This window comes from Carcharhinus amblyrhynchos, chromosome X (assembly GCF_965287045.1).
Source record: "Carcharhinus amblyrhynchos chromosome X, sCarAmb.v2.hapA, whole genome shotgun sequence".
In the NCBI taxonomy this organism is placed as follows: domain Eukaryota; kingdom Metazoa; phylum Chordata; class Chondrichthyes; order Carcharhiniformes; family Carcharhinidae; genus Carcharhinus; species Carcharhinus amblyrhynchos.
The window spans coordinates 12,599,434-12,623,703 of NC_137359.1; the positions used below are offsets into that span (position 1 = coordinate 12,599,434).

General features: G+C 43.4%; 1 protein-coding gene across 1 annotated transcript in view; it reads left to right on the forward strand.

Annotated features, from left to right (window-relative positions):
* wnt1 (wingless-type MMTV integration site family, member 1) overlaps positions 1 to 23,871 on the forward strand; it is a 46,765-nt gene extending 22,894 nt beyond the window's left edge. The window contains exons 3-4 of the mRNA XM_080218131.1: positions 9,872 to 10,137; positions 23,383 to 23,871. Coding sequence (XP_080074257.1) covers positions 9,872 to 10,137; positions 23,383 to 23,871 — 755 coding nt within the window. The remainder of the gene's footprint in view (positions 1 to 9,871; positions 10,138 to 23,382) is intronic.
* The last annotated feature ends 399 nt before the right edge of the window (positions 23,872 to 24,270 follow it).

Below are 24,270 nucleotides of genomic sequence, written 5' to 3' on the forward strand. Positions count from 1 at the left end.
GATGACACCTTCCATCAGTTTACTGAGGATCAAGAGACTGGGTGGTAAATAGCCAGGTTGGATTTGTCTTGCTTTTTGAGTACAGGACATATCTTTGATTTGATTTGATTTGATTTGATTTATTATTGTCACATGTATTAACATACAGTGAAAAGTATTATTTCTTGTGCGCTAAACAGACAAAACATACTGTTTGTAGAGAAGGAAAGGAGAGAGTGCAGAATGTAGTGTTACAGACATAGCTAAGGTGTAGAGAAAGATCAGCTTAATGTGAGGTAGGTCCATTCAAAAGTCTGACGGCAGCAGGGAAGAAGCTGTTCTTGAGTCGGTTGGTACGTGACCTCAGACTTTTGTATCTTTTTCCTGAAGGAAGAAGGTGGAAGAGAGAATGTCCGGGGTGCGTGGGGTCCTTAATTATGCTGGCTTCTTTTCCGAGGCAACAGGAAGTGTAGACAGAGTCAATGGATGGGAGGTTGGTTTGCATGATGGATTGGGCTACATTCTCAATCTTTTGTAGTTCCTTGCTGTCTTGGGCAGGGCAGGAGCCCATACCAAGCTGTGATACAACCAGAAAGAATACTTTTTCTGATGCATCTGTAGCTGACATGCCAAATTTCCTTAGTCTTCCGAGAAAATAGAGGCTTTGGTGGGCTTTCTTAACTATAGTGTCGGCATGGGGGGCCAGGACAGGTTGTTGGTGATCTGGACACCGAAAGACTTGAAGCTCTCGACGCTTTCTACTTCATCCCCATTGACATACCTGGGCAATTTCCACATTGTTGGGTACATGCCAGCGTTGTAGCTGTACTGGAACAGCTTGGAAATGCATAAAACTGCGAGAATAGCAGCTAAAATGGCAGATGATTTTGAATTGCTTTGTAAACCAAGGTTAGGTTTACGACATCAATTTCAAACTTTGAACGATAGAAACTTGGGTAAAGAGAAATCCTCAGGTGATAAAGACAAAGGACATGTCATTGGTGATAGTAAAGATAGTTTATTTCAGGTGAAAAAAGATATTAGGGTGGAAGAGAAATAGGAAGCCTCAGATGTTTTCATTGTAATAAAGTTGGACACACAAAGTCACAGTGTTGGTGGTTAAGGAAAGCACTGGGAAGACAGATGTGGTGAAACAGTGGAGTTTGTTAAAGTGGTAAAGAAAAACCATAGTTGAAGCTAATGAGGTGCACAGCCTGCTCAGGGGTTGGTTGATAAGTGAGTGCCAGATTTCTTTAAAGAATTTACTTGTGTGGGTAAGTTTTATTCAAGTGTACCACGAGGAGAAGGTGAACATAACATAAGAACATAAGAAATAGGAGCAGGAGTAGGCCATCTAGCTCCTCGAGCCTGCCCCGCCATTCAATAAGATCATGGCTGATCTGTCGTGTCTCAGTTCCACATTCCCGCCCTCTCCCCATAACCCTTAATCCCCTTGCCTATCAAAAACCCATCAACCCGCGTCTTAAAAATATTTAGCGAGGCAGCCTCCACCACTTCAACGGGCAGAGTATTCCAGAGATTCACCACCCTTTGAGTGAAGAAGTTCCTCCTCAACTCCATTCTAAACCGCACCTCCCTTTATCTTGAGGCTGTGCCCTCTAGACCTACTGTCCCTTCTGAGCGGGAAGAGCCTCTCCACCTCTATCCTATCCATCCCATTCATCATCTTATACTTCTCAATGAGATCTCCCCTCATTCTTCTAAACTCTAACGAGTACAAGCCTAGTTTATTCAGCCTCTCCTCATAGTTCAACCTCCTCAACTCCGGTATCAGCCTAGTAAACCTCCTCTGCACTCCCTCCAAGGCCAAAATATCCTTGCGTAAGTGCGGCGACCAAAACTGCACAGAGAACTCCAGCTGCAGCCTCACCAGTGCCCTATACAGCTGCAGCAAGACCTCCCTACTTTTATATTCAATTCCCCTCGCTATGAAGGCCAGCATCCCATTTGCCTTCCTGACCACCTGCTGCACCTGTAGGCTGGGTTTTTGCGACTCATGCACAAGGACCCCGAGGTCCCTCTGCACCGTCGCCTGCTGCAGTTTTTCGCCACGTAAGTAATAGTCCTTCCTACCATTATTCCTACCAAAGTGGACAACCTCACATTTGCCAACATTAAATTCCATTTGCCAGTTCCTGGCCCATTCGCCCAGCCTATCTAGATCCTTCTGCAGACTCTCCACACCCTCCGCACAATTTGCCGTTCCACTAATCTTGGTGTCATCAGCAAATTTCGACACCATACACTCGGTTCCCTCCTCCAGATCATCTATATAAATGGTAAATAGCTGAGGCCCCAGCACCGACCCCTGGGGCACTCCACTAGTCACCAACCGCCAATCCGAATAGCACCCATTGACCCCCACTCTCTGCCTCCTATTTGACAGCCAATCCTCTATCCACGCTAACACCCTACCCCCAACTCCATACCCCCTGACCTTCTGTAATAACCTCTTGTGAGGCACCTTGTCAAACGCCTTCTGAAAATCAAGAAACACCACATCCACCGGCTCTCCTCTATCCACCGCCCTAGACACATCCTCATAGAACTCCAATAAATTCGTCAGACACGACTTCCCCTTAACAAAACCGTGCTGCGTCTGCTCTATCAAACAATTCTCCTCAAGATGCCTCGCTATTTTCTCCTTGATCACGGATTCTAACATTTTACCTACAACAGACGTTAAACTAACCGGCCTATAATTCCCTGCCTTTTGCCTGCCACCCTTCTTAAACAATGGCGTAACATTAGCCGTTTTCCAATCTTCCAGCACTTCCCCGGAATCCAGCGACATTTGGAAAATAATCACCAAGGCATCCACTATCACCTCCGCCATTTCTTTCAGAACCCTTGGGTGCATTCCATCCGGTCCTGGGGACTTGTCCACAATCAGTCCCTCCAGTCTGTCGAGCACCGCCTCTCTTGTAACAATAATGTCATTCAGGCCCTCCACTCCTACCATCTTTCCATCGCTAACACCCGGCAAATTATTCACGTCCTCCTCCGTGAAGATCGAAGCAAAAAAGTTATTCAAGACCTCAGCCATTTCCCCATCCCCTACCACTAAGTCCCCCCCTCATCCCCTAAGGGTCCAACGTTCACCCTAGCCAGCCTCTTCCTTTTTATATATTTATAAAAACTCTTGTTATCCTTTTTTATATTAAGTGCTAGCCCAGCTTCATAGTTTCTCCTACCCTTCTTTATCAACTTCTTTGTCATTCTTTGTTGACATTTAAACCTCTCCCAATCCTCTTCTCGCCCACTACTCTTAGCTACTCTAAACGCATCCGCTTTTAATTTAACACTTTCCTTCACCTCCTTCGTTATCCACGGCTGATTATCTCTCCTCCTACGATCCTCTTTAACCATCAGAATAAATTTCTGCTGAGCACCAAGGAAGATCTCCTTAAAGATCCTCCACTGTTCCTCAGCAGACCTACCTTCCAACGCGCTCCCCCAATCAACATTCGCCAATTCCTCTCTCATCCTACCACACTCCCCTCTGTTCAAACAAAGGACACATGTCCGGGAACCCACTTTCTCCTCCTCCATTTGCATCAGAAACTCCATCATACAATGATCACTCTCTCCAAGAGGATCCTTTACCACAAGGTCCCTAATTCTACCCGCCTCATTACATAACACCAGATCCAAGATAGCTCGCTCCCTCGTCGGCTCCAACACACACTGTTCAAGGAAACTATCCCGGCAGCATTCCAAGAACTCTTCCTCAAGCCCACCGCATCCAACATGGGTCGACCAATCAATATGTAGATTGAAATCCCCCATAATTATCGCCGTTCCATTCCTGCACACCGCATTTATTTGCGCGTTAACAGCCTGCCCCACCTACAGATCATTATTTGGGGGCCTATAAACGACACCCACCAGTGTCTTCCTCCCTTTGCTGTTCCTAATCTCCACCCACAATGATTCCACTTTCTGCTCTTTGGTTCCTATATCATCCCTTACTACCACCTTGATGCTATCCTTAATCAGCAGAGCTACGCCCCCCCCCTTTTTCCTCCTGCCTATCCTTCCTAAACACTTGATACCCCTGGACATTCAGCTCCCAGTCCCTGTCACCTTGCAGCCACGTCTCTGTAATGGCCACCAGATCATATCCATTTGTGCCGATCTGCGCCACCAGCTCATCCACTTTATTCCGAATGCTTCGTGCATTTAGATAAAGTGCCTTCATCCCAGCCTTCACCTGTACCCTATTTGCCAGAACGCCACCAACCATACTCACGCCCCCTACTCCCTTTATTATTGGGACATCCTTGGCTTCTTCCCTTACCTCTACCCTCTCCTTTACTTTAGACTCCATAATGTCACCTACCCTCGCACCCTCCCCCCCCCATTAGTTTAAAGCCTTATCTACAGTCCTATCTACACGATTCTCCAGGACTCTGGTCCCAGCACAGTTCAGACCAACCCCATCCCACCCGAACAGGTCCCACCTACCCCAATACTGATGCCAATGCCCCATAAATTCAAACCCATTCCTCCCACACCAATCCCTGAGCCACCCATTCACTTCCTTAATCTTATCAACCCTACGCCCGTCTGCACTCGGTTCAGGCAGTAGTCCAAGAAGAAGATAATATTTTAAGAGAAATGGAGGCAAGGCAATCTTTAAAGGTGAGGCGTGAAGAGATATGTAGCTTGGAAGGAGTTTTGCCAGAAAAGACGAAAATACATGGAATTACTGGTGAAAAGTGTGGTGTTCCATTTTATAAAGTGAGGTTGGAGAGTCAAGTGAAGAGTGGTGAAGTGGTAGTAGGAGTAATCGAGAAATGATCTTTTCCAGGAGTACAGTTTATCCTGGGTAATGATTGCAGGTAGCAGTGATGCCTACTGTGGCTAAAAGGCCAGTGGAAAATCAAACCACTGAGACATTGCAGGAAGCAAATCTTGGGATATTTCTTGACTGTCTGGTGACAAGGTCACAGAGCCACAGATTGAGGCAGGAGGAGTAAAGATAAGGAGGCTGAAGTTTAATTATCAGAAACAATGTTTGACCAGATGGTTCATAGAGAACAATAACCGCTGCATGATGAAGCAGATATCTTTCGTTCAGGAAGCTTAGCAGAAATATAACAAAGAGATGTAGACATAAAGCAGTTGTATCAGAAGCCATACGCAGAAGAGGAATCTCAGTTTATACAGGAGTGTTATTACATTAAAAATAATGTCTTAATGAGGAAGTGGAGACCTTTACATCTTCAGGCAGAGATTCATCAAGTTGTATTACCGGTGCGTTATGGAAAGGAGATGTTGCGGGTAGCACATGAGGTACCAGTCGAAGGTCATTTCGGAGTAAGATAAACTCAAGCGGAAATACAAAATCATTTATATTAGCCTGGACTGCATAAGGATGCAGTTAATTTTGCTGTACATTTCCCACATGTCAGGTGATAGGAAAACCTCAAGCGGTGATAAAATCATCATCCTTGATACCCAGTCCGGCATTTGAGAAACCTTTCACAAGGGTCTTATTTGATTGTGTGGGACCCCTGCCTAAAACAAAAAGTGGGAATCAGTATTTGTTGACCATGATGATTGAGTCTACTAGATTTCCAGAGGCCATTCCACTATGCAATATTATAGTTAAAAGAATTGTAGAGGAGTTACTTCAAATCTTTTACCCGACTGCCCACAAAAATACAATCAAATCAAGGATCAAATTTTATGTTGAAGCTACTCAGGGAAATTATGAATAGCTTAGGAGTAAAGCAATTTAAATCAACTGTGTACCATCCAGAATCACAGGGAATGTTGGAATGGTGGCATCAAACTTTAAACATCATTTTGCTGGCCTACAGTCCAGATTATCCAGAGGATTGGGATAAAGGAATTCTATTTGTACTCTTCGCAATTAGGGATGCACCTAATGAATCAACTAAATTCAGTCAATTTGAATTGATTTTTGGTCATGAGGTAAGAAGACCACTTAAATTGATTAAGGAGAAATTGGTAAGTCAATGTTGAGGCTTTATTGTTGGGCTCTGTGTCAAACTTTAGAGAGAGATTAACTAGGGCTGGGGAGTTGGCTAGACGGCATTTAAAAGTGACAGAGCATGTGATGAAAAAAAGAATGGATAAGAAATCCAAAATTTGTAGTTTTGCTAGTGGGGATAAAATCTGAGTTACTAATAGTGGTAGGTCAACCTTTAAAAGTAAGGTTTAGTGGGTCTTATCAAATTGAAAAGAAATTGAGTGAGGTGAATTATTTGATAAGAACATCAGATAGAAGGAAAACTCAAAATGTGTCATATGAATATGCCTATAAGGTATTATGATAGGGAAGGAAAGCAGAAAGGACAGTGTTAATTGTTATAACTCTAATAGAAATCTGAAGAAACCAGTCCAGGTGATTCTGAATTTGACATTCCTCAAATTAGATTCGGTAACAAGCAAGTAATCAGAAACTGGAATAAAGTATTGAGTTACCTTCTGGAGCAAAATCAAAACAACCTGAAAGAGTTATTACAATCACATGGAGATATATGTGGGAATAAACAGGGAAATACCAAAGTAATTGTGCATGATGTGGATGTAGAAAATGTTGTACCAATTGAGCAAAATCCATATAGACTTATTCCACTCAAGTTGGCATTGGTTCTGAGAGACAAACTGATGTTTGTTCAGTCTGAGATGCAACAGCCAAAAGTCTCGATAAAACACCAAGAACGGCTGGTGGATAGTTACAAACAAATCCCAGTTAGGGAAGACATGAATGGAGGCAGATGAGTCCAATGTAAAACTGATGAAAGCGAAAAAGGAAAACATATTTTTGGAAGATGATGTGAATAAGAAAAGTGAACAAGTGTGGAGACAGCTGCATGAAAAGTTGACTGATTTGAAACCTGATCCTGAGTTGTTGAAATTAACTGAACATAATTTGCAAGATTGTCAGCAGCAGCTCGTCATCTATGAGAAGAGAAAAATATTGATCAATTAGCAGTCGTATGTGACCTCATGGAAATGGAGCTTGAGGAGCAGATGTATTTTACTATTGCAGACATTGGAAAAGGATGACTATGTGAAGTATGGCTGTTTACAGAAACTGTACCATCATTTGAAATGAACTGCTGGAATAATGAATCTACACAGCTTGTACAGACATGGATACCCAGAGAAACAAAACTGCTCACAACTGATGTGCAAGTAAATTATAATGGTTTTTGCAACAGCATAACTGCCACAATGATCACTAAAAGATGGCACAGTGGTTAGCACTACTGCCTCACAGCACCAGAGACTCAGGTTTAATTTCCGGCTTGAGTCACTGTCTGTGCAGAGTCTGCACATTCTCCTCGTCTCTGCATGGGTTTCTTCCGGATGTTCTGGTTTCCTCCCACAGTTTGAAAGACGTGCTGGTTAGGTGGATTGGCCATACTAAATTCTCCCTCAGTGTACCCAAACAGGAGTGCGGTGACTAGGGGATTTTCACGTTAACTTATTGAGACACTAATAAAACCATAATTACAACAAATCCTGACACCAAGAAAGACAGTCTGCTATATGCCTTTGCCAAATAATATGCAGAAAATGATGACGAAGATCCAAAACACACAAAAGGAGTTGATGAACTACATTGGAACAGAAAGCGATACCACTGGAGATGCTGGAAGAATTTTGAGCGCATCATTTCACAACAGAGAGTGCAGTTGGGCTACCTGACAGATGAAGTAATGCCAGTTAACAAAAAGGGAACAGGGATAAATTGACCTTTCTGGATGGCCCTGACCACACACATGTGAAGTTGAGAAAATGTGCAAAGGAACAGGTTCTCTTTGACAAAGTCTGTGAACAGCTCAACCTTCTGAAAAAGATTACTTTGTTTTGATATTTCAGGAAGCTGAAAAACAAAAGAACTGTTTGGACTCAGGAAAGGAAATTTTTAAAAAAGTAAATCCGATGTGGTTTGTAGCAGTTTGCATTTAACGTGAAGTTTTGTCCTCCTGATCCTGCCCAGCTCTCTGAGGACATTACCAGAATTTACTTACAATCATGAGAACAGGCTTGAGTTTGGCCTTGGAATTAAAGCAGGATCGAAAACAGAAGGAGACCTCTGAAAGGAAAGAGGAAGCAGCAGAAAAACAGCAGTGTGTTGAGAAAAGCAGGAAGCGAGAATAACTTTGATTAAATGAACAGGAATGTTCAATGTTGTAAGAGAAAGACAGAACTGGACTGTACTATGTTATATTTCCAAGCTTAGATTTAATAAAATGTATAAAGAGAGTACTAATAGTGTGAAACTAGAGGTTTTGAAAAATGAAGCCTTCTTTTCATATTGTTGGTTCATTTTTTTAAGGGGGAGGTGTGATGATACTGTTGCTTTAAGAAATGTATTTATATCATGTTTCTTGTGAAGGGTTTGTTTAGAAGTCAGCCCTATTTACCTGGTGCCAATCTGTCTATGAACCCGGCAGCTACATGTTGAGAATGCAGGAGAATAATTGATTCTAAATATTGGGTGTTTTAATCTGAGCTAATGCAGTTTTGTTTAATTTTTGGGTTGTCCCCGAGGGTTTCAGAGTTGGGCTTGATTAGGCTGATTGACAGAGGCCGAGTTATGCAAGGGGAGAAACTAAGTTTACAGAAAAAAGTGGGCAAACTCTGCTTGAGTTTGCACGGAGCAAGAGGAGTATCTCTCTCTCTGGAGGTTGTTGCTTGAGTTTCAGGTGTCTCTGTATATCTCTTCAGAAATGTTGAAAGATTCTAGAACTGCGAACATGTACCAGCACATAAGCTTGCATTGTTTGCTAACTGATTTTGAAGAGGGGTTTTCTGATCTTCTCCATAACATCTATCTCTCTACCGCCTGACTCTTTCTCTGTGCCTCCTGTTTTTCTCTCTCCCAAAAATCTCTCAACTGTCTCTCTCTAATCTCTACCTCTATCACTCCCTCTCTTCCTACCTCCACTCTTGCTCTCTCTTGTCTGTTCTCTTTCTTTCTACCTGCTCTCTGTCTCCTATTGCTGTACCTATGTTTGAATGTCACTCTCTGCTTACCTACATTTCTGTGGGTACCTTGATGTTGAGTTGGCTCTCACTCTTTGTGCATGTTCACTCACTCACTCTCGTTTTTTTGTGTTTATATGTGTGTGTTTGAAAGAGAGAGTTTCTGTGTGAGTTTGAATGTGAGAGAGAGTGTGAGAGTGTAAATGTGTGTGTGAGAGTGTTTGTGCCCCTCACCCATTTACATGCCTCTATATCTCCCCACATTTGCTGCTCTCTGATTTATATCTTCCTATGCATTCTGCTCTGTTTCTCCATGGCTGGGTGCATGCTTGCCTTTCTCGTGCATGTTTTCCCCACACGTATGTTCCCCACATCCTCCACATCTCCATGTCTCTTTTACTCCTGTTTTTCCATCCAATATCTCAGCGATTATCTATCACTCTGTTTCTCCAACTTTTTGTCTCTCTCGCTCTCACTGGTTTTCCATCTCTGTCTCAGGAAATATCATTCCCACTCTCCCTCCGTCCCTCTCTCAGCAACCTTCATGCACTCTCTTCTCTCTCTCAGTTCTTCTAACTCGTGGTGACTCCGATTCGGGCTTTCTCTTTCCATCTCTCTCTCTCTTTACTCCAGGCTTTGACAAAGGTTCATCTGGACTCAAAACATCAGCTCTTTTCTCTCCTTACAGATGCTGCCGGACCTGCTGAGATTTTCCAGCATTTTCTCTTTTGGTTTTGGATTCCAGCATCCGCAGTAATTTGCTTTTATCTCTCTCTCTTGAGTCTTTGGATGCTCTATTTGAGTTGGTTCCTAGCTTTCTCCTTCTCTGAAGATTGATTCTTATTCTGTGTTCTGTGTTTTCCTCTCTAATCTTTCCATCTATTTTTGGCTCCAACAGGTTGCCGAGAGACAGCCTTTATCTTCGCCCTAACCAGCGCGGCAGTGACTCACTCTGTGTCGCGCTCCTGTTCGGAAGGCTCGGTTGAGTCGTGTACCTGTGACTACCGGCGCCGGGGAGCTGGTGGGCCCGATTGGCACTGGGGTGGCTGCAGCGACAACATTGAGTTTGGCCGCATCTTTGGCCGCGAGTTTGTGGATTCAAGTGAAAGGGGCCGAGACCTCCGCTACCTGACCAACCTGCACAACAACGAGGCCGGCAGACTGGTAATAAACTTCATGTGTACAGCATCACAGAGCTCTGACATGCACCCACATGCTATTTAAATGGCAGAAATATTTACTCCAGAATCAATTCACTGGCAGGCTATGAGATTGAGAATTGTTTTGTATTGCATTCAAATTCCTTTCAGAAGTGACATGGTTTAAAACCCCTTCCTATATTAAAAATACAACCAGTGTTAAAGAAGCAGTGTGTCCTTGAAACGGTACCAAATGTATGTTGTTGGTTCAGCGTGCAGTAGAGAATGAATTTGCAATGAGATTTAATAGACATCTCTGCACCACAGACATGTCATAGCTGCGGGCACATATCAGTCAGCACAATGAACGATACTTGCAGCTGTTTGCCCTTGTGCCAGGGCAGTGCCACTGTCCTCATCAATGTTTGTAGTGGATGATTTGTTCTTTTCACTGATATCAGTACTTTCTCATTAATTATTTGGTTGAAGCATCTCACTGCACAGGTTAAAACAGGCTCCATTTCACTGCGTCCTCTCAACCCTTGATGCAAAAAGGGTAGAAGCTTCAAATATGCACGGAAAAGGTGTTGGTAGGATCCAAGCTGGTTGATGCCTAAACCAAGGCAGAGTTTTTCTTTATTGAGAGAATTGTTCAGTTGTTCAACTCAAAAACTCAGCAGTCTCCTATTTATTCTATTTTTAATTAAACAAATCATCAATAACTTATAATGAGAGGGGGTGACAACCTCTGGTGAGGAACTTTAACTAAAACAAAATGTCAAAGGAATCTTATCTAAACGTTCCCTATTTATGTGTACTCAATGAAGACCATCACTTGTTTCTGTTAACCATAACAATGTAACTGACATTCACAAACTTTAACAACGTAATTGACCAGACAGTAACACACCTTGATGTAATTGACCAGACAGTAAACATTTTAAAAGTTTATTTATTAGTCACAAGTAGGCTTACATTAACGCTGCAATGAAGTTACTGTGAAAATCCCCCAGTTGCCACATTCGGGCCGCCTGTTCGGGTACACTGACAGAGAATTTAGCACGCCCAATGCACCTAACCCGCACATCTTGGAACTGTGGGAGGAAACCAGAGCCTCAGGAAGAAACCCATGCAGACACGGGGAGAACACAAACTCCACACAGACAGTGACCCAAGCTGGGAATTGAACCTGGGTCCCTGGCACTGTGAAGCAACAGTGCTAACCACTGTGCCACCAAGCTACCCACCCTTAACAATGTGATTGACAGCACAGTAACAGAAGCTGCGTAAGACGTTGCCTGATTTTGGCACAGGAAGAAAGTACTCCTTACTATACAGCAGCTTTCACTGTCTCAGTACAGTGTACAGCAAATAGAGCACATTGTAATGTAGGAAAGACCAAGACCAATTTGGACACACCAACAGCAATGAGATAAATGACCAGTGTAACTTTCAGTGATGGTAATGGAGAGGAAATGTTGGTCAAAACATCAGGAAGAAACCCCATCCCCCTCACCCCACCCCCTTCCCTGGGTTGACGCCAATCGATTAAAAAGATTGACACTTTGGATCGACCTTTGTTTAAAGTCACATTTGAAGAACCGCACCTGCAATAATACAGCACTCCCTCAGTGCTTCACTGAAGTACAGGACCTGCTGTACACCAAGGTGTGTGTGATAGGAGCAAAACATTGGCAGGGGAAGGGGAGTGGGAGGGGAGCTCTCAGGTGACCAATTAGCTGGGATCTTTTTAAAGAGTTATTTTGAGTGTCAGAATTCTCAACCCTTTTGCGACTAGATCTCTGGAGAATTCAGAAGTCGAACAGCCCTTGGGTTTTGATTGCTGCTGTTTGACCAGGAGGTGGTACAGTAAGCAGCCTGAGAGATCTTCTGGCTCTCTAACTTTCTATTCAGAAGCACAGATCTCAAGCAGGAGACATGGGAGAAAATGCCGGGAGGTACAACTTTAAAAGTGGGGCAGGAAAATTGGCGCATTCCAACTATTTGCCTTGGACAGTTGTTTCTTGGTAGAACAGCATCAACCAGGGAGCCCAATGCTGTGTCTACAGGCTACCTGTCTGAACACCCTGGGGCCTTAATTCCCAACCACATAGTCCAACCCATGTTCATCTGCAGATACTAACAGCGCTGAAAACAATCCCCTTCCAAACCAGCACACCCACACCACTGAGGTAACCAGCAGGTGCAAGTGGGTTTGAATGAACTGGGATTTGATAGCGAGCTAATACAGCATGGTGGCACAGTGGTTAGCGCTGCTGCCTCACAGCACCAGAGACCCCAGTTCAATTCCGGCCTCGGGTCACTGTCTGTGTGGAGTTTGCACGTTCTCCCCATGACTGCATGGGTTTCCTCCGGGTGCTCCATTTCCTCCCACAGTCCAAAGATGTGCAGGTTAGAGGGACTGGCCTTGCTAAATTGCCCCTTAGTGTCCAAAGATGTGCAGGTTAGGTGGATTGTCCATGCTAAATTGTCTCTTAGTGTCCAAAGTTGTGTAGGTTAGGTGGATTGGCCATGGTAAATTGTCCCTTCGTGTCCAAAGTTGTGTAGGTTAGGTGGATTGGCCATGGTAAATGCGTAGGGTTATGGGGGTAGAGTGGAGGACAGGGCCTGGGTGGAATGCTCTTTCGGAGAGTGGTTGCAAATCTGATGAGCTGAATAGCCTTTATCTGCACTGCAGGCTTTCTATGAATTGCAGTCTATTGCTTCATGTAAATAGTTCTCGGGTTGGACAACACTTTTAGTTGCTAAATAACATCAATCCTCTGGGCAATTAGGTTAGCAGTACACTTCTACAACCTGTACCTGAAGCAAAAGTCCGCTCTCGCTGCCAATTTGTTATTTCGCTCCATTCCTGATGGCCACGGTCCCACATCTTGAGCCCAATTTATATCTGCAGTCTCCGTCAGACATATGGCTGAAAAATATTCACTTCCAGGCACACCACAAATCATTTAATTAAATATAAAACTGTCTCCAACGCCATTGCACACATCAAATCAGATGTCCTGCCAGCGGACGAGTTACACCATGAAAGGTGGACTTTCATGGCCCCATTGCACAAAGGCGGTGGGGCTGGAAAATGCGGCAAGCCACTTGATGGGAGTGGAAAATCCTGCTGGAATGAAATTCCACCCGAAATGTGCAATGTTATTAAGCGGCTGAGATACGGTGATGATAAACTATGCCTGTGCCTTTCATAGTAATAAGTCTCACAACACCAGGTTAAAGTCCAACAGGTTTATTTGATAGTAAAACCTACAAGCTTTCGGAACGGTGTTCCTTCGTCAGGTGAGAGGAGAGTTCTGATCAGAAACAGGGCATATAAAGACACACACAGTTTACAGAAAACTCTAACTGTGTGTTCCTTTATATGCCCTGTATGTGAGCAGAACTCCCCACTCACCTGACGAAGGAACAGTGTTCTGAAAGCTCGTGGATTTACTATCAAATAAACCTGTTGGACTTTAACCTGGTGCTGTGAGATTTCTTACTGTGTTTACCCCAATCCAATGCCGGCACCTCTACATCATGTCCCTTTCATGCCAGGGAAACCTCCTTTCTGCCCAGAAGGGACAATACCGCAGTCAGTTAGAGATGACTTGCTATATCCGTCAGGAGAATGTAATTGGCAGATGAACCTGCCAGCTCCAAGTCAGAAGAAACTGACATGAAATGGCTGGAAAATACTTTTTGGGTGTCTGGAATCGGGTTGGATGAAGCTGCGGTGGGAAGCCCTAAGGATTCAGTTGCTGTACAATTTGTTTGTGTTTTGTTTTGAAGTGCGATTGCCAAAGCTGCAGAGATTCTGATTTTGGTATTTTGCTACTGACGTTTTATTATAAATTATAAATGAGCAAACGCAGGCATTGGCAATGCGTGCCACTGTGAAGCGCAGAGGTAGTTGCAAGGATTAATAGTGTGACAGCACTGACGGCCTGGGAGAAGTGGCGCATTGTTGATTGGGACACTTTGGATTGTTAATGGGAGAGAAACATGCAGATAGGGTCTAGAAAGTAAATGAGACACTTAAATGGAAGAAAATAGGCTGTCAAAGTATGTGGGGAATGTGGAAACGGCTTGAATAAAAATTCGTGGTGCATAATAGGGCTGGAGAAAGGTGTGGGGCAAAAAAAACGCGCAAAGGCGCAGAATGCAGCTTAAAGAGAGCAGCAGGAGCGCACACAAGCAGTCTGGCATAGAGGGCAGCAAACTGGCCAAAAAAAAGCAGCAAAATGTAGAAAACGGAGGAATTAATGTGGAAAGAAACACTATCTGCAAACAGACATCATCGCACAACGTATCTTGAAAATGAATCAGCTGCAAAGGCGCACAAGATGAAGGTTCAAAGCAGCGTACTGATTAAATAAGGAATTACCATAGAAACAAGAGTTCCCATTCGAGACTAAAGGAGAGACGATAGAGTTCACAATAGAGAGTAAACAAGAGTTAAATAATTCACAATAGAGAATAAATGAGTATAGAGTTTACAATACAGATTAAACAAGGAGTAAAGACCTCACAAGAGATGAAACAAGGAGTCTGAGCTCAAAATAGAGACTAAACATGGAGTAAAGTATTCATACTATAGATTAAACAAGAAGTAAAGAACTGACAATAGAGATTAAACAATGAGTAAATAGTTCACAATAGAGGTTAAGGAAGAGCATAAAGAGCTTACCATAAAGAAGAGGGAGTAAAAATTGAGGAAGGAGAAAATAAACAATTCACAACAAAGATTTAACAATGAGAGACTAAAGATTCAGAATTCAGATAAAACAAGGAGTGATGAGCTCACAATGGCAATTTAACAAGCAGAGAGTAATGAATTCAGAAAGTGGATTTAGCATTGAGTTAGGAGTTGAAAACAAGGATTATTCAAGGAGTAAAGAGTTCAAGATAGAGATTAGCAATGAGAGATGAAAGATTCACGATAGAAATTAAGCAAAGGAGTGAAGAATACACAATAGAGATTAAACAAACAAAGTAAAGAGTTCAGTAAGGGGATTAAACATTGAAAGAGTTGGGAGTTGAAAACAAGGATTAATCAGGGAGCAAAGAGTCCACAAAAGAGATGAAACAAGCAGAGGTTGAAGAGATCATAATAAAGTGGTCACAGAGAGATTAAATGAGGAGTAACAAGCTCACAGATTAAATCAGGAGTAAAGAGTTTGCAGAGAGATTAAACCAGGAGTAAAGTGTTCACAGAGAGATTAAACCAGGAGTAAAGGGTTCACAGAGAGATTAAACCAGGAGTAAAGGGTTTGCAGAGAGATTAAACCAGGAGTAAAGTGTTCACAGAGAGATTAAACCAGGAGTAAAGTATTCACAGAGAGATTAAACCAGGAGTAAAGGGTTCGCAGAGAGATTAAACCAGGAGTAAAGGGTTCGCAGAGAGATTAAACTAGGAGTAAAGAGTTCACAGGGAGATTAAGTGAGGAGTAACAAATTCATAGAGAGATTAAACTAGGACAGCATAGTTCATAATAGAGATCAAGCAAGTAGTAAACAGATCATCAAATAGATTAAACAAGGGATAAACAGTTCACCATAGAGATTAAACAAGGATAGAGTAAAGGATGAACAAGACAGAGTAAGCAAGGAGTAAAGAGTTCACCATTGAGATTAAAAAAGGACAGAGTAAAGCACTCACAAGGGAGATTAAACAATCAGTAAAGAGTTCACATCAGAGTATATACGGGCAGTAACAAATTCACAACAGAGATTAAAACGAGGAGTAAAGGGTTCACAATGGAGATTAAACAATGACAGAATATAGGACTCACAATACAGATTAAACAAGGAGTAATGAGCTCACAATAGAGACTAAACAAGGAGAAAATTGTTCACATTAGAGATTAAAGAAGGAGTAAGGCATTTACAATAGAGGTTAAGGAAGGAGTAAGGAGCTTGCAATAGAGTTGAACAAGAAGGGCGTAAAGCATTCGCCATAGAGATTAAATAAGGAATAAGGAGTCCGCAATGGCATTTAAAATTGCATGCAATACAATAATTTGTATCCACTGCACAATGAATGAATTGATTTCCTAAGATTTTCAAGCTTTGGAATGATTTGGTACACGCAGGGTTCGAGTCTGTAATGGAAGATCAATTTATCTGTCATATGGTACCTATTGGAGATACCATGTTGCCAGAATGTAAATATGAAATCTGCAAAAGCAGTTCATGGCTGAAAAACAATCATGTGTGTTTTTTTTATGTTTTGCTATTTGGGAGAGGCAGTTGAATGTAGACACACTTTAAATCGGGGGCAATATACATTTGGAAGCATAGTTTAGCATCAAATTGACCAAGTTCACTTATACCCAAAATGGAACCATTGATCGATTTCATTCTCGGTAAGCGAGTCAGGTGCTCACATAGTGTTACTTATTTTATGTTAGCACACATATAGATGGTCTATTTTTGCTGATGGAGGCCAAAGAGAAACAGTCTTGAGGAAGTTTCAAAAATATCTTGAGCTTTGGTAACTTCTCATTCAATTCTTACTCATTGTTGATATTGTTCAGATACTGAAAAAAAATAGACCTGGGCACTTTGAAGAACCAGCCAGGGAACAGGTTCCTGTTTGAAAGGTCACTTAATCATGGTTAGGTACAATGAATGGTAGAGTGCCACTTAAACTGGAGACGACAGTAGGGGGATCTTATAGAAATTCAGTGCACCAACTCAGAAATATCAATTCAAACTTCAAGCATGGTGCAGAAAAAAGGGTGGCAATAATGTGGTGGATAATAAACGTAGCAATAATGTGATGGATAATATTGACTTGTTCCATGACAGTGGCAGGAACCAATATGAGAGGAAGTGTTACTGGATACAAAGTTACACATTTAAGGAATTGTATGCATATAAAAGACTTTTGATATGTAATAGACTTAGACCTATCAGCAAACAAGCAGGTCTCAAAAGGTACTTTTCCAAGGAGCTTCATATCTCATGACTCGAGAGAACATTTCAAGAGATCTGCCCAGAAAATACAGCATATGTACCCAACTCCTCCTATTATTAAGAACACAGCTGATGGTAAATGCCAGATTATCCCAAAGCCCAGAAGGAAAATGTGAAACGACTGCCCTCAATTGTATTTTGCAATTTGATACTTTTTTCTTTATTTATTTAAAGGATGTCACTGGCTAGCCAGCATTTATTGTCCATCCCTAGTTGCCCTTGAGAGGGTGGTGGTGAGCTGCCATCTTGAATCACTGCAGTCCATGTGGTGTAGGTACACCCACAGTGCTGTTAGGGAGGGAGTTCCAGGATTGTTATTGGACATCAGTCAGTCCGTGTGGTGTAGGTACACCCACAGTGCTGTTAGGGAGGGAGTTCCAGGATTGTTGTTGGACATCAGTCAGTCCGTGTGGTGTAGGTACACCCACAGTGCTGTTAGGGAGGGAGTTCCAGGATTGTTATTGGACATCAGTCAGTCCGTGTGGTGTAGATACACCCACAGTGCTGTTAGGGAGGGAGTTCCAGGATTGTTATTGGACATCAGTCAGTCCGTGTGGTGTAGGTACACCCACAGTGCTGTTAGGGAGGGAGTTCCAGGATTGTTATTGGACATCAGTCAGTCCGTGTGGTGTAGGTACACCCACAGTGCTGTTAGGGAGGGAGTTCCAGGATTGTTATTGGACATCAGTCAGTCCGTGTGGTGTAGGTACACCCACAGTGCTGTTAGGGAGGGAGTTCCAGGATTGTTATTGGACATCAGTCAGTCCGTGTGGTGTAGGTACACCCACAGTGCTGTTAGAGAGGGAGTTCCAGGATTGTTATTGGACATCAGTCAGTCCGTGTGGTGTAGGTACACCCACAGTGCTGTTAGGGAGGGAGTTCCAGGATTGTTATTGGACATCAGTCAGTCCGTGTGGTGTAGGTACACCCACAGTGCTGTTAGGGAGGGAGTTCCAGGATTGTTATTGGACATCAGTCAGTCCATGTGGTGTAGGTACACCCACAGTGCTGTTACGGAGGGAGTTCCAGGATTGTTATTGGACATCAGTCAGTCCATGTGGTGTAGGTACACCCACAGTGCTGTTACGGAGGGAGTTCCAGGATTGTTATTGAACATCAGTCAGTCCATGTGGTGTAGATACACCTGCAGTGCTGTTAGGGAGGGAGTTCCAGGATTTTGACCTAGCGACAGTAAATGAAGCTCCAAGTCAGGACGGTGAGTGACTTGGAGGAGAAGGTGGTGGTGTTCATATGTATCTGCTGCCCTTGTTCTTCCAGATGGTAGTGGTGGTGGGTTTGAAAGGTGCTGCCTAATGAGCCTTGGTGAGTTGCTGCAGTGCATCTTGTGTATGGTATACACGGTTTCCACTGTTTGTCAGTGGTGGAGGGATTGAATATTTGTGGAAGAGGTACCAATCAAGTGGGCTGCTAATATGATGAAAGGTTTGAAATCCAGAGAATGATGTCCCAGAGATTTTGTGATGATTTTAAATAAATGTTGATTGAGCAACAAAATAAACAATGATAGAAAAATCTGAATGTACCCCTATCTCAGCCTAGTTATATATAGTACTACTAACTTTACTCAGTTCCAAACAACTTTTATCTCACTACTTTCAGTGCTAATTCTCCCTGAATGTCCCTTAACATCTTTTAGATTTTTAAAACTATTTTAAAAATCCAGTAACAGTTACCATACAAGGCAGTTATATCTTTGGGGTTTCTTCTGAAGTAGAACAAAATAGCTTGCTTTTCAAGGTAGGTTTTCTTCACAAACACTGCTTGCTGGGAGTTAAAAAACAGCTATTTTTGCTGTGGCTGGAGTCTAAATAACAGTATTGGCCTAACCGTTTCCTGATATACAGTTTTCTTTTTTGATCTTCCCTTAGCTGAGCTAACTTCTTCAAACATCAAACTTAATTACCTTCACTCCTTGAGTCAAGCTATCAGAATGTAGGTGCAAAGTACACACACATTATAACCTTCTGTTCACACCATGTCTTCTCCTTTGAACCTTTAACAGCTTTTTCACAGTGGTTAGCACTGTTGCCACACAGCGCCATGGACCCAGGTTCAATTCCCTGCTCTGGTCACTGTCCATGTGGAGTCTGCACATTCTCCCCGTGTCTACGTGGGTTTCCTCTGGGTGCTCCGGTTCCCTCCCACAATCCGAAAGATGTGCTGGTTAGGTGCATTGGCCATGCTAAATTCTCCCTCAGTGTACCCAAACAGGGGCAGGAGTGTGGCAACTAGGGGATTTTCACAGTAACTTCATTGCAGTGTTAATGTAAGCCTACTTGTGACAATAATAAACAAACTTTAACAAAATACATTTCAGTGAAACAGATTGTTCCCTATACTGTACAGGCAGTGTTATGTTCAAGTATTGTGTCATTAATCAAGTTTGGCGAGCAGTTCTGAATAAAAATCCTAATTTAAACATGTTTATTTAAGCTGAGCTTTTGGCAACAATGCATACTGTAAAAAAGGGAAAAATGTTGATAACCTGATATGTATTTCTGTAATCCCATTATAGAAAGCCACATTGTAAACAGATAGACATTACAGGGCTGCTCCCCCATGTTAGATTGAGATTTATTTATGCAAGTGTGGGATGTGAAGGAATTCCTTCAAGTTGTTTATTATTATGGAGTGAGTAAGCAAATAGTCTTTACTTATTTTCCAGGAACCAATTATTTTATGGGAATTTTCTTTCCAGATTCTGGGAATATCAACAAACATCTTTCCAAATTCTTTCAGCATTTATCTGCTCTCCAACTGACTCTTGCACCTCACATGCACAGCATCTGATTTACTATCAGCTGGGATCTCACTGAATGGCAGAGCAGACTTGATGGGCCGAATGACTTGCTGCTGGTCTTATGTCTTATGGTCTTACAAAGAAACACCATTGGTCATCTTTCAAAGAGGTCCACTAATTATACATATTCTGCGTCTAGTGCACTTCTGCGATCACATATTCTAAAGGTATCACCTGAGAAAATGTGGCAGCATAAGTGTCATATCTCAAGGTGTCATCTCAGAACACCATAAAAAACATATATACAGTAGATTATACAGTAAATGACAGAACCCTTAAGAGTATTGATAGGCAGAGAGATCTGGGTGTACAGGTACACAGGTCACTGAAAGTGGCAATGCAGGTGGAGAAGGTAGTCAAGAAGGCATATGGCATGCTTGCCTTCATCGGCCGGGGCATTTGAGTTTAAAAATGGCAAGTCATGTTGCAGCTTTATAGAACCTTAGTTAGGTCACACTTGGAATACAGTGTTCAATTCTGGTCACCACACTACCAGAAGGATGTGGAGGCTTTGGAGAGGGTACAGAAAAGATTTACCAGGATGTTGCCTGGTATGGAGGGCATTAGCTATGAGGAGAGGTTGGAGAAACTTGGTTTGTTCCCACTGGAGCGGCGGAGGTTGAAGGGTGACCTGATAGAAGTCTACAAGATTATGAGGGACATGGACAGAGTGGATAGTCAGAAGCTTTTTCCCAGGGTGGAAGAGTCAATTACTCAGGGGCACAGGTTTAAGGTGCAAGGGGCAAGGTTTGAAGGAGATGTACAAGGCAAGTTTTTTACACAGAGGGTGGTGGGTGCCTGGAACTCACTGCCGGGGGAGGTAGTGGAAGTGGATACGGTAGTGACTTTTAAGGGGCATCTTGACAAATACACGAACAGGATGGGAATAGAGGAATACAGTCCTCAGAAAGGTAGGGGGTTTTAGCTTAGTCGGGCAGCATGGTTGGTGCAGGCTTGGAGGGCCGAAGGGCCTGTTCCTGTGCTGTAATTTTTTTTTGTTCTCTTTGTTTTGTATAACTGACTGAGATAATCACTACTCTGTTAATGTTCCACCAATACCTGATTGATTTAAAGGAGGGGAAGGCCAAATATACCACAAAAGCACCAATTGTAATGATTTCAATGAGGTGCATGAAGTTGGCCTTTTGGAGTATGAACTCCCTGATTAAGGCTCTAATTGCCTGCCCAATCAGAGAGTTTGACCTTTACATAAATATGGGAGTGTCAGGGCCACTGGCACTCCTGATTCTGACTTTGTACCTGAAGCATTCTAGGAATGGAATAGCGTTTGTAAATAAAGGTGACGGGACACCAACCTCTGAGGAGTGATTTGACCAATGAGAAATGAGCAAGTAGAAAATTAAGCAAATGTCCAAATGACTAAATATATTCACTTGCCAACCAATCAGCATTCTCTCCTCGTGCAGTATAGATTGTTGATGTCCCCTTTCACTGGTATTCTTGCGAAGTGTCCTGATGAGTACAAGATGAAAAGATTTTGTGGCATGTCTCTTTTTTTCAGCAATTCTCAAGCTCTGTACGACCAAATGACTATTGAAACCAAACAACTTAAAATCACAACATAATTTCTTTGCCTGCGATAATGTACCCCTCCATTGTTCTGTCCCTCTGTCTGAGGCCTGTGGCTCGAGTTCAGTTACATTCCTCAAGATCCATTCTTTACTGGGCCTGAATGGACCATGTAGTGGATACCTCGAACAGGATTTTCCAGCCCTTTCTGCCAGCGGGATCTTCTAGTCCTGCCGAAGGTCAATCCCTGCGGAATCCTGCCTTATCAGAAATGACTGTGCAATTCATGCTCATATATTACACTGTCATATCAAGGCCCCAACTTTCAGAACACACTTAAGCTCACTTTCTCCTCAGATAACTGCAGGAAAAGTTGGGCAGGGATTTTACGAACATAAATATTAGGAACAGAAGTAGGCCACTTGGCCCCTTGAGCCTGCTCTGCCACTTAGTAAGATCATGGCTGATGTAATTTTGTGGAGGAAACTATTGCTTGCTCTGTGAATGGACAGACATCCTGAAAAGCAACTGGTGTTCAAAGGATAAGTCCCAATTTTCCAATTGAACAAACAACAATTCTTCCATATTGAGCCTCTTGAGTGCAGCTCAGATCCACATTTCTCAGAGCACTTGCCATAGCCTTAATAGAGTGGATGAGTTTAATATAAATGCAATCAAAATTTTCTGAACAGAGAATCTTAAAGGGGCTCAAAACAACTGAACCACTGGTGGGAAATTGAATTAATGTGGAGCGTTAGGAAAGATAAAGTAGATTTGTAAGCCACTCAAGTGAATATATGGAAACCCATACTGGGGAAGTATCAGCAGGCTGGTAAGATGCTAACTATGATGCTCATTCATAAAAAGGATGACTATGCAAGCTCGGCACTCTGTATAACTGTAGATACAATTATCATGTGGAAATGTGATTATTTGTGCCTGAGTGATTCCATGAACAGCCATCAACATTGAATCCTTGAAACTTGACATCCCGAATTGACTGTGGACAGCCCTATGGTGTGGCACTTCTTACAAAAAAAACCAAAGGGCCAGATTCTCCAGCCTCGCCCATGGCTCGGTCCAGTCCTGCTGCAGTGAATGGAGATTTGGCTGAGTGCCAAATTCTCCATTCTCACTGGCAGCAACAGTGGGATGTGAGTGGCTGGAGAATTCCAGCCCAAAGCTCCACATGACAGGCTATTCCTTAAGGTAAAAGCTGTGGAATTGGACGGGATTTTCCGTGTCTTGTGGCAGCCTATCATTGGCTGGTGAAAGGATCTTCCAGTCCCACCACTATCAACCATTTGCACCTCTACCAGAGACCTACCAAATCTGTGGCAGAGGGTTTTGTGTGTGTGTGTGTGAGGTGGGGGGGGGGGGGTGTTGCGATAGGGAGTTGCTTTCAGCAGGACTGGAAACTCCCACCAGCAGGAAGGGGCTGGAAAATCCTGCCTGAGTGTCCGCTACATGGTCCAGTGTAGGGCGGGAACAACTGGAGAATCCCGCCCCACTCAATGAGAGGAAAAGTGGCTTAGGAGCGCCAGTAAAAAGTGCTGCATAAATGCAAACATTCCTTTTTGACTGTGAGAGGATGGTTCCATCCAGACAGGATAGTAACATTCTCCAACCTCGCCTGCGGCTGGGATTCTCCAGTCCCGCTGCAGTGAATGGAGATTTGGATGAGCGGTTCTTGCCAGCAGTGGCAGAAGATCGGAATTCCGGGCAATATCGAAGCCCTTCACGTGTATATTTTTTTGGTGTGTATATTTGAGATATATGCAATGATCCAGGGTGCAGTTCCTTCTCTCTCTCGCTGCACTGAGAGATCTTGCGCTTACAGCAACTCAGACAAGCCCTGCAATACTGGATCAATGCTTGCCAATGAGCAACATGTTCTGCGATACTGATTGATATTTATCAATTTCACAGACAGTCCATGCCGAGATGAGACAGGAGTGTAAGTGTCATGGGATGTCTGGCTCATGCACAGTTAAGACCTGTTGGATGCGGCTCCCCACCTTTCGGACAGTGGGCAATTTGCTGAAGGAGCGCTTCGATGGAGCCTCCCGAGTGATCTACGGCAACAAGGGCAGTAACCGTGCTTCCCGAGCCGACATGCGCCACCTGGAGCCCGAGGACCCTGCTCACAAGCCGCACTCTCCCCAGGACCTGGTCTACTTTGAGAGGTCACCCAACTTCTGCGCCGCGAACAGCAAAGTCGGCACAGCAGGTACCACAGGCCGGGCCTGCAATAACACCTCCCTGGGGCTGGACGGCTGTGACTTGCTGTGCTGCGGGAGGGGATTCCGAACCCTGACCGAAAGGGTCACTGAGAGGTGTCACTGTACTTTCCACTGGTGCTGTCACGTCAGCTGTTTAAACTGTACAACCACACAAATCCTGCATGAGTGCCTCTGAGGGTCAGAGAGAGCCTTCTGCTGGGGTGAGGGGGGGGGAGGGGTGGGAATTATAGTCTAGGGTGGCTAAGTAAACACAGGAGAACTCTGTCATGGGGTATCTGGGGAGGAATGTTGGGGGATGGGGGACATGGGAGCCTTTTATAGTGATCCATAATGAGATGAAGTTTGACATCTCTAGGCAAGGATGAAACAAAGTTGTATAGGAGGCAGAGAGAGAGACCCCTGGGTAGGCAGATCCTTGTCCCTAACATGAAAACATGCAAATTGAACAAGAGCTTTGTACCTGGCTACCTGAAGCCAGCCTGGCACTCTTCACATGAGGGACAAAATAATTTTTTAAATATATAACTAGCTTTCTAAAGGACAAAACAGCAACCTCTCTGGGAGTTGGGGTGCC